The sequence below is a fragment of the Rhincodon typus genome, chromosome 15 (genome assembly GCF_021869965.1).
Source record: "Rhincodon typus isolate 14 chromosome 15, sRhiTyp1.1, whole genome shotgun sequence".
NCBI lineage: Eukaryota > Metazoa > Chordata > Chondrichthyes > Orectolobiformes > Rhincodontidae > Rhincodon > Rhincodon typus.
The window spans coordinates 57,835,541-57,850,952 of NC_063346.1; the positions used below are offsets into that span (position 1 = coordinate 57,835,541).

Here is a 15,412-nt window from a genome sequence, read left to right on the forward strand (position 1 = left end):
CCTTCTGAAGAAGGGTCTAGGCCCGAAACGTCAACCTTCCTGCTCCTCTGATACTGCTTGGCCTGCTATGTTCATCCAGCTCTACACCTTGTTATCTCAGATTCTCCAGTATCTGCAGTTCCTACTATCTCCGATACAGATTTAGAGCAGTAGTTTTTTTGTGACAATGTACTGGACAATGTCTGCATGAACACAGATATCAATATTTATGTATAATGTATAAAATATAATTTCAGTCTTTACACATAAAGGTATATACATTAACAATAAGACTTTGTTTTATATAACCAAAAGAAACTCACGTACACATTGTACCTTTACACTTGGAGAATGACGGGGTCATGGATACTGCCAATCCCTGTTGCATTCCCCTGGCAACATTTTGACCAATCAGAGTCTGCCTGCCTGGTCTGAGAGCTAAGATTAACAGTTCCTGCTGCAGCTCCAGACCAACCATGGCCCAAACAATCATCACTTTAACAAGCTGTGTAAATTGGTGTCCTTTTCCTCAAGTTTTTTTCTTCCATCCTAGTCCTGATGAGTGCAAGATGAAGAGCTTCAACTCCTAGTTACTATTTTGTAATATTTAATCTACCATAATCCAAACCATATTGAGAATTTTCACACATGCATTAATTTCCTTTCCTAATACATATTCCCTCGTGATCTCCAAGGTTTCCATTAACACATGTGCCACCTTATGTATTTTCCATTTCAATAAAACCCTCCCATGAAATATCCTGCCTTCTCAATACCCCAGTTAAATGCAGAAGTAGGTCATTTGGTCTATTGAGTCCGTGCTGCCATTCTTTGAGATCATGGCGGATCTGAAAGTCCTCAATTCAACTTCCCTGCCTTTACTGCATAAAGCTTGATTTCCTTAGCGCCAGATAGCTCAACTGACTGGACGATTTGGTTGCAGTAAAGAGTGACACCATCAATGCAGGTTCAATTTGTGTACTAGCTAAGGTCACCATTCCCTCGACTTTGCCCTCATCTGAGGTCAGGTGACTCTTGGCCTGTGGAACTATGGTAACATTCACTTTCTTTTCATTTGACTTCCAATCTGCATTATACAGCAACTGGCACTCACACAGCGCCCTTAATGTAGTATATCATGCCATGGTGCTTCACTGGTGCATTCTCACAATACCTGGGACACTAAGCAGCCCTAGGAGATCTTAGATGATCAAAGCAAGATTAAGAGGCATCTGAAAGGAGACGAGAGGTGGAGATGGGGAGTAGTTTAAGGAGAAAACTTCAGAGCATAGGGACTGGGAATCTTAAGGCAAGGCTGCCAATAGCGCAGCGATTAAAACTGGAAAGAGGTGAGAGGCCAGAATTGGAGGATTGCAGAGATTTCAGAGAGTTGTGGCTGGCCTGGACAAGATTACAACAAGGCCACAGAAAGGGTGACATATACGAGGATAAATATATTAAATTTGAGGCATCGCCAGACCACGAGGGCAATGGGTCAGGTGGACTTGGTGCAAGTTGGGAGATGTGCAGCAGAGGTTTGGACAGAGGGTATGAAACGCTGCTCCCTTTCTGCAAGAACAGTTTCGCTGTTTTTGTTCCAATTTTGCAGCTTATCAGAGGAAACCCCTTTACATTCCAGGTGGGACTTACCATTTCTTCCATATCCATCCTCAAATAACTAAAGAGAGTGGAGATGCCCTCCACGTAAGCTCTGGACGGGTGCCTTTTTGGGAGGACTTCGAGGACTGTCTCCAGGACTTGAGAATTGATATAAACCCATAACAATTTCAGGTCTATTTCAGTAAAACTTCTTTTTTGCTGTGTCGAGTGAAAGAAGAAAGACATTATGTTGGAGCTAAATGGATAGTATCAGCGTCAACCTTCTTATTCACCCTCATTGCTGAACAATCTCACACAACTAAACTTAAGTAGTTTCTTGGGATGTTTTGTGTTTGACAGAGCAAATGCAGGGTTTGGGACAACCTAACGCTTCTGGGAGCTTAAAGCAAAACTTACAGGTCCTCCTGTCTCTGGTATCTGCTTGAAACACCAGGATGTCTTGGGTAGATTCACATCTCCTTGTTGGAATTAGTCTAGATTACTGATACCATGTGAGGGAGGATGCCCACACAATGTCTTTGGCAGAAGGTAGACTTGATCTTATTTAAACAGGTCCCGTTCGTTATATATTACTTAATAGTATTTACTGAATAGTAAGTTTTAATAGGAGGTTACATTACATCTGAGATACATGATAGTCTCTTGAGATATCAGGCTCAACTTAAGAGTCAGATCACAAGACAGCTACTAAAACATTCTCACACAGCATTGGTAACAAACAGAACTCAACACTGGTTAGCTCCTAACTGGAACAGTCCGTTATATCTTAATGGACGGAATTTACCTTATCATGTCAGCCAACCCTTTCAGCTCCTAACCTCGTACATTATGTTTCATACAACACAGTCCTCAATCCACAAGTCTCAACTATCCGTCCTCATAAAACAACCCTCAGGCAGGAAGAAAGGCCTGGATTGCTCATGTTCATATTACAAAATCGGGAAAACACCTTAAATTTTACTGGAAAATTTCAGTCAAATGAAGACTTTGCAACCAAAATTCCAAGTTGTGGGACGAACAAATGTACCTCATTCCTTGCCTGTACAATACAAATTAAGGATAAGCGGGAAGTCATGGGGCCCAGGATGTGGTGTCCCTGCCTCTGAGTCAGCAATTCCAGGTTCAAGACCCTGCTCCAGGGACTTGTTAACAATAGGAGTGTTCATGTCAGGCAGAAAGACGGGAACCAAATTGAAAAACCTTCCGCTGTTCCCCAGGGTGGAAAAAAGAATGAGTGTGAAGGGAGCAAAAGGAGGAATCCTTTAATTGAAGCACTGTTTAGAATCGAAGAGCGGCCAGCTTAAACAGCACGGATTCAAAGCCTACACACTAAGTTTATCAGCTCTGACAGCCAGGATGAAGTTACTATTCCCTTGTTTCAGTGGTGTGCCATATTGCAGGGCCTGACTGGAGAAATTCCAATGGATTCAATCAACCTTGCTCCTCCCCAAAATTACATCATATTTCATGTGTTTCCAACGATGAAGTAATCCAACAGCCTAGGCAGTCTAACTCCCGATAAGTTATTGCCTTAAAAGTGGAGACTCTGGCCGTGAAGGATCAATTTCTAATGCTTATACTTCTATCACATCATGTCAAAACCACTCAGAGTGCTTCAGACATTGATTACATTCTACAGTGATTGTTGCCATGGCAGTTACAGTGTGGAAGTCCTTCACACATGCTATGATCATTCCAGCCAGGGAACATCAGGTCCCGGCAAGATGCCAGTGGTCAGTGTGAGTGGTTGGTGTGGGCGCACATTGGGAATGCTCTCCTCACTTGCCTGCCCCACGGGTGTGGGGAGGGGTGTCAGTCTGACAGTCTGACAGCTCCAGGTAGTTCTACAAGTTGAAAGTAACAGTGAGCAATGGAGAGCTGTCCTCTAACCTTCGTGATCTGAGCTCGGGTGCTCCCGCTCCATCACAGCCTCCGCCAGGTTGGGGGGTAGGTAGATTATTCTGCAAGGGACTCAGTGACACTTCAGGTGGCAGAGCTCCAAGACCAAAGCCCCGATTAAGGTTTCGGAGTGCCCAGTGTTGTGAACGGGACAAGCCACTGAATCATTTCAAATCCCGGAGTTTGCTAAGGACAGATTTACTGATGCCCCAACCCTGCCTGCATCTAGAGTATGAAACCAAAAGAGGGTGTTAAACTATGAAGTCACCACACCAGGTCTTGGTGACCATTTCTGCTCTAACATACAGCAACTGCAAATAAATTAATTGGAAGTCTAAAAGAGCAAACCAAGCACCCTTAGTTAATATTTATTTTCAGCATATAAACATCATTGCCTAGTCCAGAATTTATTGACAATTTTTTAAATAGTCTTTCATGAGACGTGGGTGTCACTGGCAGGGCCAGCATTTATTGCCCGTTCCCAGTTGCCCTTGAGAAAGTGGTGGTGAGCTGATCTTGAACCGCTGTAGTCCATGTGCTGTAGGTGACCCACAATGCCTTTAAGGAGGGAGTTCCATGATTTTTGACACTGAAGGAAGATAATATATTTCCAAGTCAGAATGGTGAGTGGCTTGGAGGGGAACTTGCAGGTGGCGGTATTCCACTTTATTCGATACCCTTGTCCTTCTAAGTGGAAGTGATCATGGGTTTGGAAGGTGCTGTCTAAGGATCTGTGGTGAATTACTGCAGTGCATCTTGTAGATAGTACACACTGCTGCTACTGAGCATTGGTTGGTGGAGGGAGTGGATGCTTGTGAATGTGGTGCCAATCAAGCAGGCTGCATTGAGACTTCATGGGGTCCAGAGTTAATGTTGAAGACTCCCAGAGCAACTCCCTCCCAATAGTATACCACTATACTGCCACCTCTGCTGGGTCTGCTGTACCAGTGGGAGAGGACACATACAGGGATAGTGATGGTGGTGTCTTGGACATTGTCATATTCATAGTCAATACCTGACAGACAACGTCAGGCTATTGCTTGACTAGTCTGTGAGACAGTTCTCCCAATTTTGGCACTAGCCCCCAGATGTTAGTGAGCAGGACTTTGCAGGGTCAACAGAGCTGTTTCTGCTGTTGTCTTTTCCCGTTCCTAGGTCGATGCCAGGTGGTCCCTCCAGTTTCATTTCTTTGTTTAGACTTTGTAGCAATGGATAGAAATGAGTGGCTTGCTTAGGCCATTTCAGAGGGCAGTAGCGAGTCACCCACATTGCTGCGGGTCTGGAGTCACATGTAGGCCAGACCAGATCAAGGTAGCATATTTCCTTCCCTGAAGGACATTAGAGGAGGTGGTGGTGTAATTGTAATATCACTGGACAATTAATCAAGAAGCCCAGACTAATGTGCCGGAGACATGGTTTCAAATCAAATTTCAGATGGTGGAATTTGAATACAATAAAAATCTACCTTTAAACAAAATGTCGGACCTAATTGCAGCCATGTCGATTGTCATTATAACCCATCTGGTTGACTAATGTCCTTTAGGGAAAGAAATCTGCTATGCATACCTGGTCTGGCCTACATGTGACTCCAATGTGATTGATGCTTAACTGCATTCTGGGGAATTAGGGATGAGCAATAAATGCTGGCCTAGCCAAAGTCATCCACATCACATGAAAGAATAAAGACAAAAAACAACTGTTGTTGAAAAAATGTTGGTGGAGTGCCTTCTTAATCAGCTATGCTGTAGGTGCACCCACAATACTTTTCTCTTTCGTGGTTTGATACAACTGAGTGGCTTGTTCAGCATTTCAGAGGGCGTTAAGAGTCAACCACATTGCTGTGGTCTGGAGTCACATGTTGGCCAGACTGGATAGAGGTGGCAGATTTCCTTCCTTAAAGAACATTGGGGAACTCGATGGGCTTTTGCAATAGCCATGTAGTTTCATGATCATTATTACAGATGCCAGTTTGTTAATCCCAACTGAATTTAAAATCCCCCAGTTGCCACAGTGGAAGTTGATCTCATGACTCTGGAACATTAATTTAGGCCTCTAGATTACTTGTCCAGTAACATCCTACTGATTTACAATGTCACTACAGACAATTGTGCAGAAGAATTTGTAGTTAAGGCTTTATTTCAAAAAGAAATATTTTTCCTTTTAACTTGGGCAGAGGGAATATAAAAACTAAGCCATAATACATCTGTGAACAGTCTCTGTGTCACTTTGCTGACCTCTTCAGTATAAAATGTCACCCCATTTCCAGCACTGGTTGCATTCTTTGGTATTAATTATGCAAAGTCAAGGCTATTTTTTTCTCCCCACAAATGTCTTATTTTGATAGATTTGCCTGTCATAGATTACTGGCCACCCACCCAGCTCCCCTCCCATTTAACAAATTCATTGCCAAACATTGAGATGGGAACTCGTTCACACGCAGCAAATCGTTATTGTCTGAAAGAGCTTTGTGAGAGGTTGAAGGGAACAGTCCCCAATACTCCCCTCAACACCTCCCCCGCAGTAATAAACAGTCTGTACTCACAAGCACTTCCACTGACAACTGAGGAGAAACAGTCCCTCTGCCCATGTACACAGTAAAGCAGCTATTGTGACCGGTCCCCAAACCACATTGCCTAATACCCATTTGCTTCCCCAATCATTATCCAGGGTGAGAACAACAATTTCACGGCCAGTTCAGATCTCTTGGAAACTCTCGGCCCTGAGAGAGAAAAACATACAAACCGGGACAGGGAGAGAGAGAGAGAGAGACACACACACATGTGCTAGCACAGGGAGAGAGACACAAACTGAGACAAAGAGACACACAATCTGGTATGGGGAGAGAAAAGCTGGGTGTGATGAAGGGCTCTGTGACCGAATTGGAACTTCTTCCATTCATTAACCACCCCACGGACTGACCCTCTTGCTTGCAGACCCTCCCAAATTGGCCTTCCCACACTAGGCCCCAACACCCCCCTTCCCCCACACTCCCCCAGCCCCCAAGTGCCTCTCCAGCTCGTGGCTTTCAGCTGCTTCCTGCCTCTTGCCATGGGGGTTACATCAAGGGAGAGGAAAAGGGAAATGGTGAGAGAAAGAGAGATGGTGATCGGGAAGGTCAGCAAACGGCAGGGTCAGTGAACCGGAGAGGTTGTCCACAGGAAGGGGTCAGCCAGTGGGAGGGTTGGTGAGTCACAGGGTTGATGAGTGGGAATAGGCCATTCTGCCTTTCGAGCCTGCAGCACCATTCAATAACTTCACGGCTAATCTGATTTTAACCTCAACTCTACATTCCTGCATATCCCTGATAAATCTTTCATCCCCTTGGTCATCAAGAATTTATCCACCTCTGCCTTAAAAATATTTAAAGATTTTGCTTTTTGAGAAAGGGAATTCCAAAGACTCAAAACCCTCAGAGAAAAAAATACTTCCTCATCTCTTACTTGTTTGGGTGATCCTTTCATATCAAATTGTAACCCCTAGTTCTAGATTCTCCCACAAGAAGAAGCATCCTTTTCACATCCACCCAGTCAGTCCCCTCATGTTTCAATTAAGTCACCTCTAATGCTTTTAAACCCCAGAGGATCAGGCCTAGCCCTGTCTAGCCTTTCCTCATAAGGCAATCTGCTCATTCCAGGAATTAGTCTAGTAAATTTTTGGTGAACTGCTTCCAATGCATCAACATTTCTTTTGTAACTACGGGGACCAATACTGTACACAATACTCCAGATGCAGTCTCAACAATGCCCTGTATAATTGAAGTATAACCTCCCTACTCTTGCGTTCAATTCCACTTGTGATAAAACATTACATTCTATTGGCTTTCCTGATGACTTGGTGTGCCTGTATACTAGCCTTCTGCGATACCAGCATTAGGACACCCAGATCTCTCTGCATCACAGCTCTGCAATCCTCTCACCATTTTGATAATATGTTTTTGCTCGATCTTTGCCCACTCACCTACCCTTTGCAGGTTCCTTATGTCCTCTTCACAACTCACTTTCCTGCCAATCTTTCTGTCATCAGCAAATTGAGCTTCTGTACTTTGGTCCCTTCATTCCAATCATTTATATCAATTATAAAAGATTGCAGCCCAAACCACTGAGCCTTTGGCACACCACTCGAGACACTCTACCAGTCTGAAAAAGACCCAGTTATTCCTATTCTCTGCTTCCTGTCAGGCTGCGAATCTTCTACTCATGCCAAATGTTGTGCCTACATTATAAGCTTTTACTTTCCACAATAACCTTTAGCATGGTACCTATCAAATGCCTTCTGGAAATCTAAGTTCAATACATCCACTAGTTCCTCTTTAGCTACAGCACAAGCTACTTCTTCAAAGAGCTCTAATAAATTAGTTAGATACGATTTCCCTTTCACAAAATTATGTTGGCTCAGCCTGATAACCTTGAACTTATCCAAGTGCTCTGTTATAACATCTTTAATAATAACTTATAATATTTTCCCTATGACCGATGTTAAGCTAACTGGTCTGTAGTTCCCTGCTTTCTCTCTCCTCCTTTTTTGAATGAAGGAGGTACATTAGTTATTTTCCATTCTGTGGACCCCACAACATCAAGGATGCCCAAAAGGCCAGAATTAGAGGATATCAGAGGGCTGTAAGGCTGAAGGAGTTTACAGACACAAAGAGGGGCAAGGGTGTGGAGAAATTTGGAAACAAGCATGGAATTTTATAGGGTAGAGACAAAAAAATCTCAGATGCTAGCATCCAAAGTAGACAAACTTCCAGCGTAGGCTGGAAGAAGACAGCAAGCCAGGCAGCATCTGAAGGAAAGGAGAAGTCAACTCTGCAGCACTCCCTACCCCTACATCCAGTCCTGTGGAAGGGTAATACCCAAAACATGGACTTTTAAAATTGAGGCATTGTTTAAAATCGGGGCCTGTGTAGGTTAGTGAGCACAAGGATGATAGATTAATGGAACTGGGGGCAACTGTCTCCATGGTTGAGGAAACAAAGGGACTCAGGCAGCAGAGTTCTGGATCACCACTAGTTTATGGAGAGCAGAATTCAGATGGCCAACTCAAAATGCATCTGTATGGTCAAACCTGGAAGTAAAATAGGAGGGTTACAAGGCTAGCAATTGTTGCCCATCCTTAATTGTCCTTAAACTGAGTGACTTCCAATAGTTGGGAGTCTGGAGTCAAACGTATGCCAGCAGATTTCCTCCCCTAAAGGACATGAATGAACCAGATGGGTATTTTACAGCAAACAATGATAGTTTCCCGGTCAGCATCACTGAGACTAGCTTTCAATTCCAGATTCTTTAAAAGCTGAATTTAAATTCCATTGGATTTGAACACACATCCTGGAGCTCTGGTCTGGGCCTCTGGATTATTACAGTTCAGTGTCATTACCATCACATCATCATCTCCTCATACGTTCTGTGCCATAGAACAAGAAACGCATTGAGTAAACTGCTCTCAGTAATGGTCTGCAGGAAATAATGGCTTGGTGGTATAAGGGGCAGAGAGGAAAGAGGGATGGTTAGTTGGTAAAGGCAGATACGGGAAATGTCACCACTGTGTACCATTGGGAACTATTCAGGAACATGGCAAAGCAGGGATGTCACAAGGAGACCGTGGCTTTGGAAGAGGCAGTGGTGTGGATGTAGGGTCACTTGACTCGTAACCCATAACACCAGGCTATGGGTTCAAATGCCACCACGGCAGATGGGGAAATTTCAATTCAGTAAAAAGCTAGTCTAATGGTGATCATGAAATACTGTTAATAGTCGTCAGAAATCTACCTGGTTTACTAATGATATTTAGGTAATCAGTTCTGGTTTACATGTGACTCCAGACCCACAGGAACATGATTGACCTTTATTTGCCTTCTGGCTAATGTAGGTTGGGTAATAAATGCTGGCCTAGCCAGCAACATCCACATCCCATGAACAAATCTGAAGACTGAAAAGAAAAGAACTTGCTACATTCAAACCTACCATGCGAGTAACATTTATTGTTCTATAAATATCTTCATAGTGAACCTTCACAGCGTAGTTAACTGGAAAGTAATCCTTCTGTAAATAAAACAGAACTGACCATTAAACCTTCGTGCAAGTACTCAATTGTGTTCCTGCATTCTTCCATCCACTGCAGCCTATACCCCAAGACCTAGATCTTTCACCTTAGTGCAACCTATTGGGGCGGCACAGTGGCTCAGTGGTTAGCACTGCTGCCTCACAGCACCAGGGACCTGGGTTCAATTCCACCCTTGGGCGACTGTCTGTGTGGAGTTTGCACATTCTCCCTGTGTCTGCGTGTGTTTCCTCCAGGTGCTCCGGTTTCCTCCCACAGTCCAAAGATGTGCAGGCTAGGTGGATTGGCCATGCTAAATTGCCTGTAGTGTTCAGTGATGTGTAGATTAGGTGGGTTATAGGGGGATGGTCTGGGTGGGATGCTATGAGAGTCGGTGTGGACTTGCTGGGCCGAAGGGCCTGTTTCCACACTGTAGGGATTCTAAGCACCTCCATTTTCAAACTAGGTACTCGATTGGAAAAGGAGGCTCCTTGGTTGCTCCAGACCAATGTCCACATATGCCCAGACAAGATGGAACATGGGGTCTGGGAGCTGTGCTCCTCGTCAAAGATCCGGGAATTCCTAATAATCCAGGCTTCAAGACGGATTCCAAATCTACAGAATTTCAAACAGCCAATTTATATCCATGCATAACTTGCCTCTCTGCAAAGGACCAGGAGATGGGGATTCATGAGCTTCTCACCTCTTTGTGAGAAGGGCTGATGCTGGCCTGAAGAAATAAGTCTGCTTTTGAATTGTGAGGTCGCTGGCAAGCGTTAATTGGCATTGAGTAAACTCTTCCCTTCACTCTCACCCTCACTGGTCAGACTGGATAAGGAATGAAGTAGCCTTTGTACTCTCCTCCTCCACCACCACAACCACACCTTAGCTGGAAAATCCACTTATCCAGACATCGGCAGTTCAGGGCTAAGTTTGAGTTTAATGTCCCCCTTCACCCTTAAATGGCCCACTGACACGAGATAAAGATGGACACCACGTTAGGTCTGAAAAAGCTGCCGGAAACGACAGAACCATAACCCCAGCAGTAAATGTCATCAGGGGATAAGAACATAAGATCAGGAAGGTGTTTGGGGAAAGGGTATGTAATTCTATGGGAGGCCCGTGAATGTGACCATTTCCCCAGCTGGAGGATTCCAAGTCTAAAATGTTGATGGGGGCTTCAATTACGTGCATGTAAGTTGCAAAGCACCACTTACCATGTATCTGACCCGCAGACTGTACTGTAGTTCACTATGTAACTCCAACAAATGGACACACTGTGAGCTCACAACAGCAAAAACTCCAAGTAGAATGAAATCTGCAGGAAAGGAAGTGAAAAATATTGAGCAATTACCCAAATTCTGTGGAAAGCCAGCATCAAACAATTGTCATCAAACTGACACAAATACTCCAAACCAATTAACTGAGACACCAAGCACTGTTTTAACCTGACAGATCCCAGCCCTTCTTCTGGCTCACTCATTGTGACATCTGGTTGTAGTTTGAATAATCAATGTTTCTCCCCTGCCATTCCAATAGATCATCTTGGTCCCATGAGAACATTTCTGTCCTACGTCTGCTGCAATGTTCCATCACTACTGCAAGGTGAAGGCATGTGTACTGTCTATAAGATGCACTACTGCAACTCACCAAACCACCTCTGGTAGCACCTTCAAAGTTTCAGACCACTACCATCTAGAAGGACAAGGGCAGCAGATACTTGGCAGCATAGTAACCTACAAGTCCCCCTCCAAACCACTCCACATCCAGACATGGAACTATCACATTGTTCCTTCAGTGTCACTGAGTCAAAGTGCTGGAACTCCCTTCCTAATAGCAGTTTAAGAAGGCTGCTCACCACCAGCCTCTTATAGGGAACTAGATATTGACAATAAATGCTAGAAATAAATCCTGTGAATTAATGAAAAAAAGCCACAAGCTGAATGTCTCCATTGTAAGTATCCCAGAGGCAGCAGGAATTTAAGAGACATTTCACAGACACTGCAGCAAACAACTCCAGGAGTGAAATCAAAGGCCCAGAAAAGGAAAATGATGTGTTTTTTTTTTCAGTTTTTGTGAACGTTTAGTTGCTAAATTATTGGACATCGGTGAAAGGTTATTTGATTGCATGAGTCAGTTGGATGCAGGCCATGTGATGAATTAAACTTTTAGGAGTATGTCCAATTAGTGCTGGAGGTCTAGGCCAGTTTCTTAGTTACTGACCCAGAAAGCCACCTGCTACCTTGGTTCTGGGGGTTGCTGGGGCCAACCAGAATCAGGCTTGTTGGAAGTCACCCCTACTCTTTCCTAAAGAGCTGTCCCAAGATTTGATGGTTCGGAGATGGCAGCGGATGGTATATCCACAACATTAGGCTTTGAAATGCAAGATGACCATCACAGTAGAAAAAATAGCGGAGTCCTTTGAACGGAAGAAAAGTCCACAAGACTTAACAACCTCTTGAAGTTTGTTTGATCTTTTCCAAATCACTTAATCCCATTCAGAATCTTTGCTGAAAAGCCTGTGGCCAGAACACTCTGCTCGGTCCTTGTGAAGTGGTTTTGTGACATGGATTATTAATTTATTTGATTTAAATGTGTTCCTTATTCTAAAACATGTGCTTTTTTTTGCTGACATATCAGTATTATAACTTTGTGCTGGTTTTGACCTGATTATTTTACAGTCATTTTAGAAATTCCTTCAGAAATCAATGATGGAAATAATTGCTAAAAGTTTATTGGCTATTCAAAAATTAGCCATACACCAGGTTTATTTACTTTGGAACAAGACAGGCTATTTGGATGGAAAAGTACTAATGTAATCCCTCGCTTGCCATAGTTATGTGATCTCAGCAGGAAGCAGACAGCAATCATACAAGCGGTTCAAGAAAGACAAAGTAAAAACCAGACAGTTGAACTCAAAGCGTGGTGTTAGAATGGAGCTGAGATAGAGCGATGAAGAGGTAGATTGAAGCACACCAACTGTTACAATGAGTGTTCTATCCTAAGTGTCTCTGAAGAACACAAAAGCAGAAATTTTGAAAGCCTTGAAGGCAAACTTTGAACCTAGATTGAATGATACACACGAATAAACAAGAAACAGAAGTTGCTGGAAAAGCTCAGCAGTGTTCTGAGGAAAGGTCATCAGACCCGAAACGTTAACTCTGATTTCTCTTCACAGATGCTGCCGAACCTGTTGAGCTTTTCTGTTTTTGTTTCTGATTCACAGCATCCGCAGTTCTTTCGGTTTTTATTTGATACACACTACTAGTCTGTGTTCCATATTACAGCTAAATGTGAAAAAGTGCACATTGATAGTTATGTGACCGTATTAACACAACTCACAGAATCCTTTGAATTTGGGCACTTGAAAGCAAATCTCATTGAAAACAAAATTATTGTGGCTGAAGAGATCCTACTATGATATATTGACCAATAGGAGAAGAGAATCTGACACTCAAAGAAGGTATAAATCTCTGAGCTTATAAACCAATAGCACAAAAATGGAGAAAGGGACAATGTACCCAGACCTATTACTATTTTAATTCTAACCCTAACCCTATTTTAATCAGCAGCTCAGACCTATCCATTATGTTGAAAAGCAGTCAAGCTGTTTCAAGCTCAACAATGTGGAGAAAAGGAACAAGTATCCACAGAAACAAAAGAAAACACATTGAATGTGGAGTAAACAGTGCTTTAACTGCATGAAGCTAAATACTTTACATACACGTGTTTCACTGGGAAGAAAACAAGAAAGTCTATAAAACCCAGAATTACTATTACTACAGGAATTTCAGACAATGATTCAGACAAATCAAGCGCGAGCAAGAGAGATACTGGACAAAGACTCTGACAATTCAGTCTACAACTTAGAGCAGGTTGGCAGGAATACAAAGGAAACTTGTGCCAAACTCACAAAATGTAAAGACTGCCTTACTGGATACAACTAAAGGGAAGAAGTGTCTCCGGCAATAGTGGGAATCAGCAGAATCAGCTGGGAAGATTTGTAAACAATCCAGAGAGCACATCATTCCAACCTGCCATTAGAGGAAAAGCTGATAAGGAGAACTCTAACTAGAAAAACTAACAAAACTGTTCACTATTCATAGATGAGCACAGTTGTTGGCATTGTGGATAACTTGGGTAATTCTCATCGTAAATGATGGTGCATGCAAATTTGTTTTGTGCCAACAAGAGGTATATTGTGAAATTGTGCTAATATGCTTCCTAGCTTGCTGTAGTCATGTGATGTCTGCAATTGTGCGCTCCTGCAGGCGACTACCTTACACCCAGTTCAATAAGGTCACTGTACAAGTCAGACAATTGTCTTGTGAACTTGTAACATACGCTGAGGAGCAGCTGACATGAAGTGAATAAAATTATCAGAGATGTAGATTGTGTGACAGGAAGTCCTATTCCCCTTGGTCACAACCAGGAACTATGCAACATAGGAATGTAAGAAATAGGAGCTGGAGTATGCTTCGTAGCTCTCAAGCCTACCCTACTATTCAACAGATTCAACATGTCATGGCTGATTTGCCCTAGGCCTCAACTCCTCTTTCATACTAGCTCAGCATAGCTGTTAGCTCTGACATTTCAAAAATCTATCCACCTCCTCTTCAAATACTTTCAGTGATCCAGCCTCCACAACTCCCTGGAAGACAAAATTCCTCCACATCTCAGTTTTAAGAGCACTCCCTGATTCTGTAACTATGTCCCCAAGTTCAAAATTCTCCAACCAGTGGGAGCATCTCAATGTATACCCTGTTAAGCCCCTCAAAATCTAGTATGCTTCAATAAGAAGTTCACTCCTCTAAACTCTAATGAATAAAGGCCTAATCTGTTTAGGATAGGAGGCAAGAGGTTTAGACAGCATTCAAGGTGAAATATTTTCATCCAGAGGATGGTGTGAAGTCTGGAACTCACTGTCTGAAACAGGCAGAAACCTTATGTCTTGGTTAACAAATACTTGACACGCACTTGAAAAACCATAACCTACAGGACTACTGACCCAGAGCTGGAATTATTGACTATTATTATTATTATTACTTTTTTTTTATTATTACTGACTCATTGAGCAAGACAAAACTCAACAGATTTCTGGAAATTAATGATATCACGCGATATAGAGATTGTGCAGAATGACTTTGAGGTAGATGATCAATAGAGCAGGCCCTCTCCTCTTCCTGTGTTACAATGAAGGTGAGACTAGGCTGGCAAGACTGGATCCATATCGGCTGGTGCAACACGATGGGCCAAATGGCCTCCACCCATGCTGTAAATTTCTATGACCTTCTGAAATATAGTCAGTACCTGACAGAAACTCAGCTAAAGAAATATCATTTTCACACTGCTGCTTCCAGGACCTTACTAGGTAAAATTGACTGCCACGTTTTTTTACATTTGAGAAAGTGACTAGACCTGAAAAAAAAAGTACTTTCTTGGCTGTTAAAACACACGGGGACGCCCAGAGGTCATGAAAGACGAGATAAATGGGAGTTTTTCTTTTTCTTCTGTCTAGCTTGGCTGACTTCCCAGACTCTTTAAACTTTGTATCCATTGGCATTTGATGAGGCTTCAGTCTGTCTACTGCCTATTAAGTTTTCCTGAAGCAGGTGTGGAAAGGGTACCAAATCTTTATCCATCCTGCTATAGTTTCTGTGAATTATAATATACTTTTCAAACACAGTCATTGTAGTTCGGGAGTCCAACTCAGAAATCCAGTGACCACACTAGAGGAAAGAATTTGGACCCAGCCCGAGGGCAGTGCAATAGCGAAGGCCTCAGTTGTATTTTTAGGAGCTTTCTCTGGTTTCACACGATAGCACGTGCCATGGAATTTATTCACCTCCCAAATGGTGCCTCGCTGGACAATAAAGAG

The 15,412-nt window shown here is 43.0% G+C and overlaps 1 protein-coding gene across 2 annotated transcripts in view; it reads right to left on the reverse strand.

The window, feature by feature from the left end:
- The window catches only part of il34 (interleukin 34), a 69,801-nt gene that overhangs the window by 12,891 nt on the left and 41,498 nt on the right, over positions 1-15,412 (reverse strand). Inside the window, exons 3-5 of one of the 2 annotated variants that reach the window (XM_020510467.2) lie at positions 10,752-10,852; positions 9,459-9,536; positions 1,630-1,797 (exon numbers count right to left, since the gene is read on the reverse strand). In XM_020510467.2, the coding sequence (XP_020366056.1) occupies positions 1,630-1,797; positions 9,459-9,536; positions 10,752-10,852 (347 nt within the window). The remainder of the gene's footprint in view (positions 1-1,629; positions 1,798-9,458; positions 9,537-10,751; positions 10,853-15,412) is intronic. The other variant, XM_048605549.1, reaches the window with a different exon arrangement.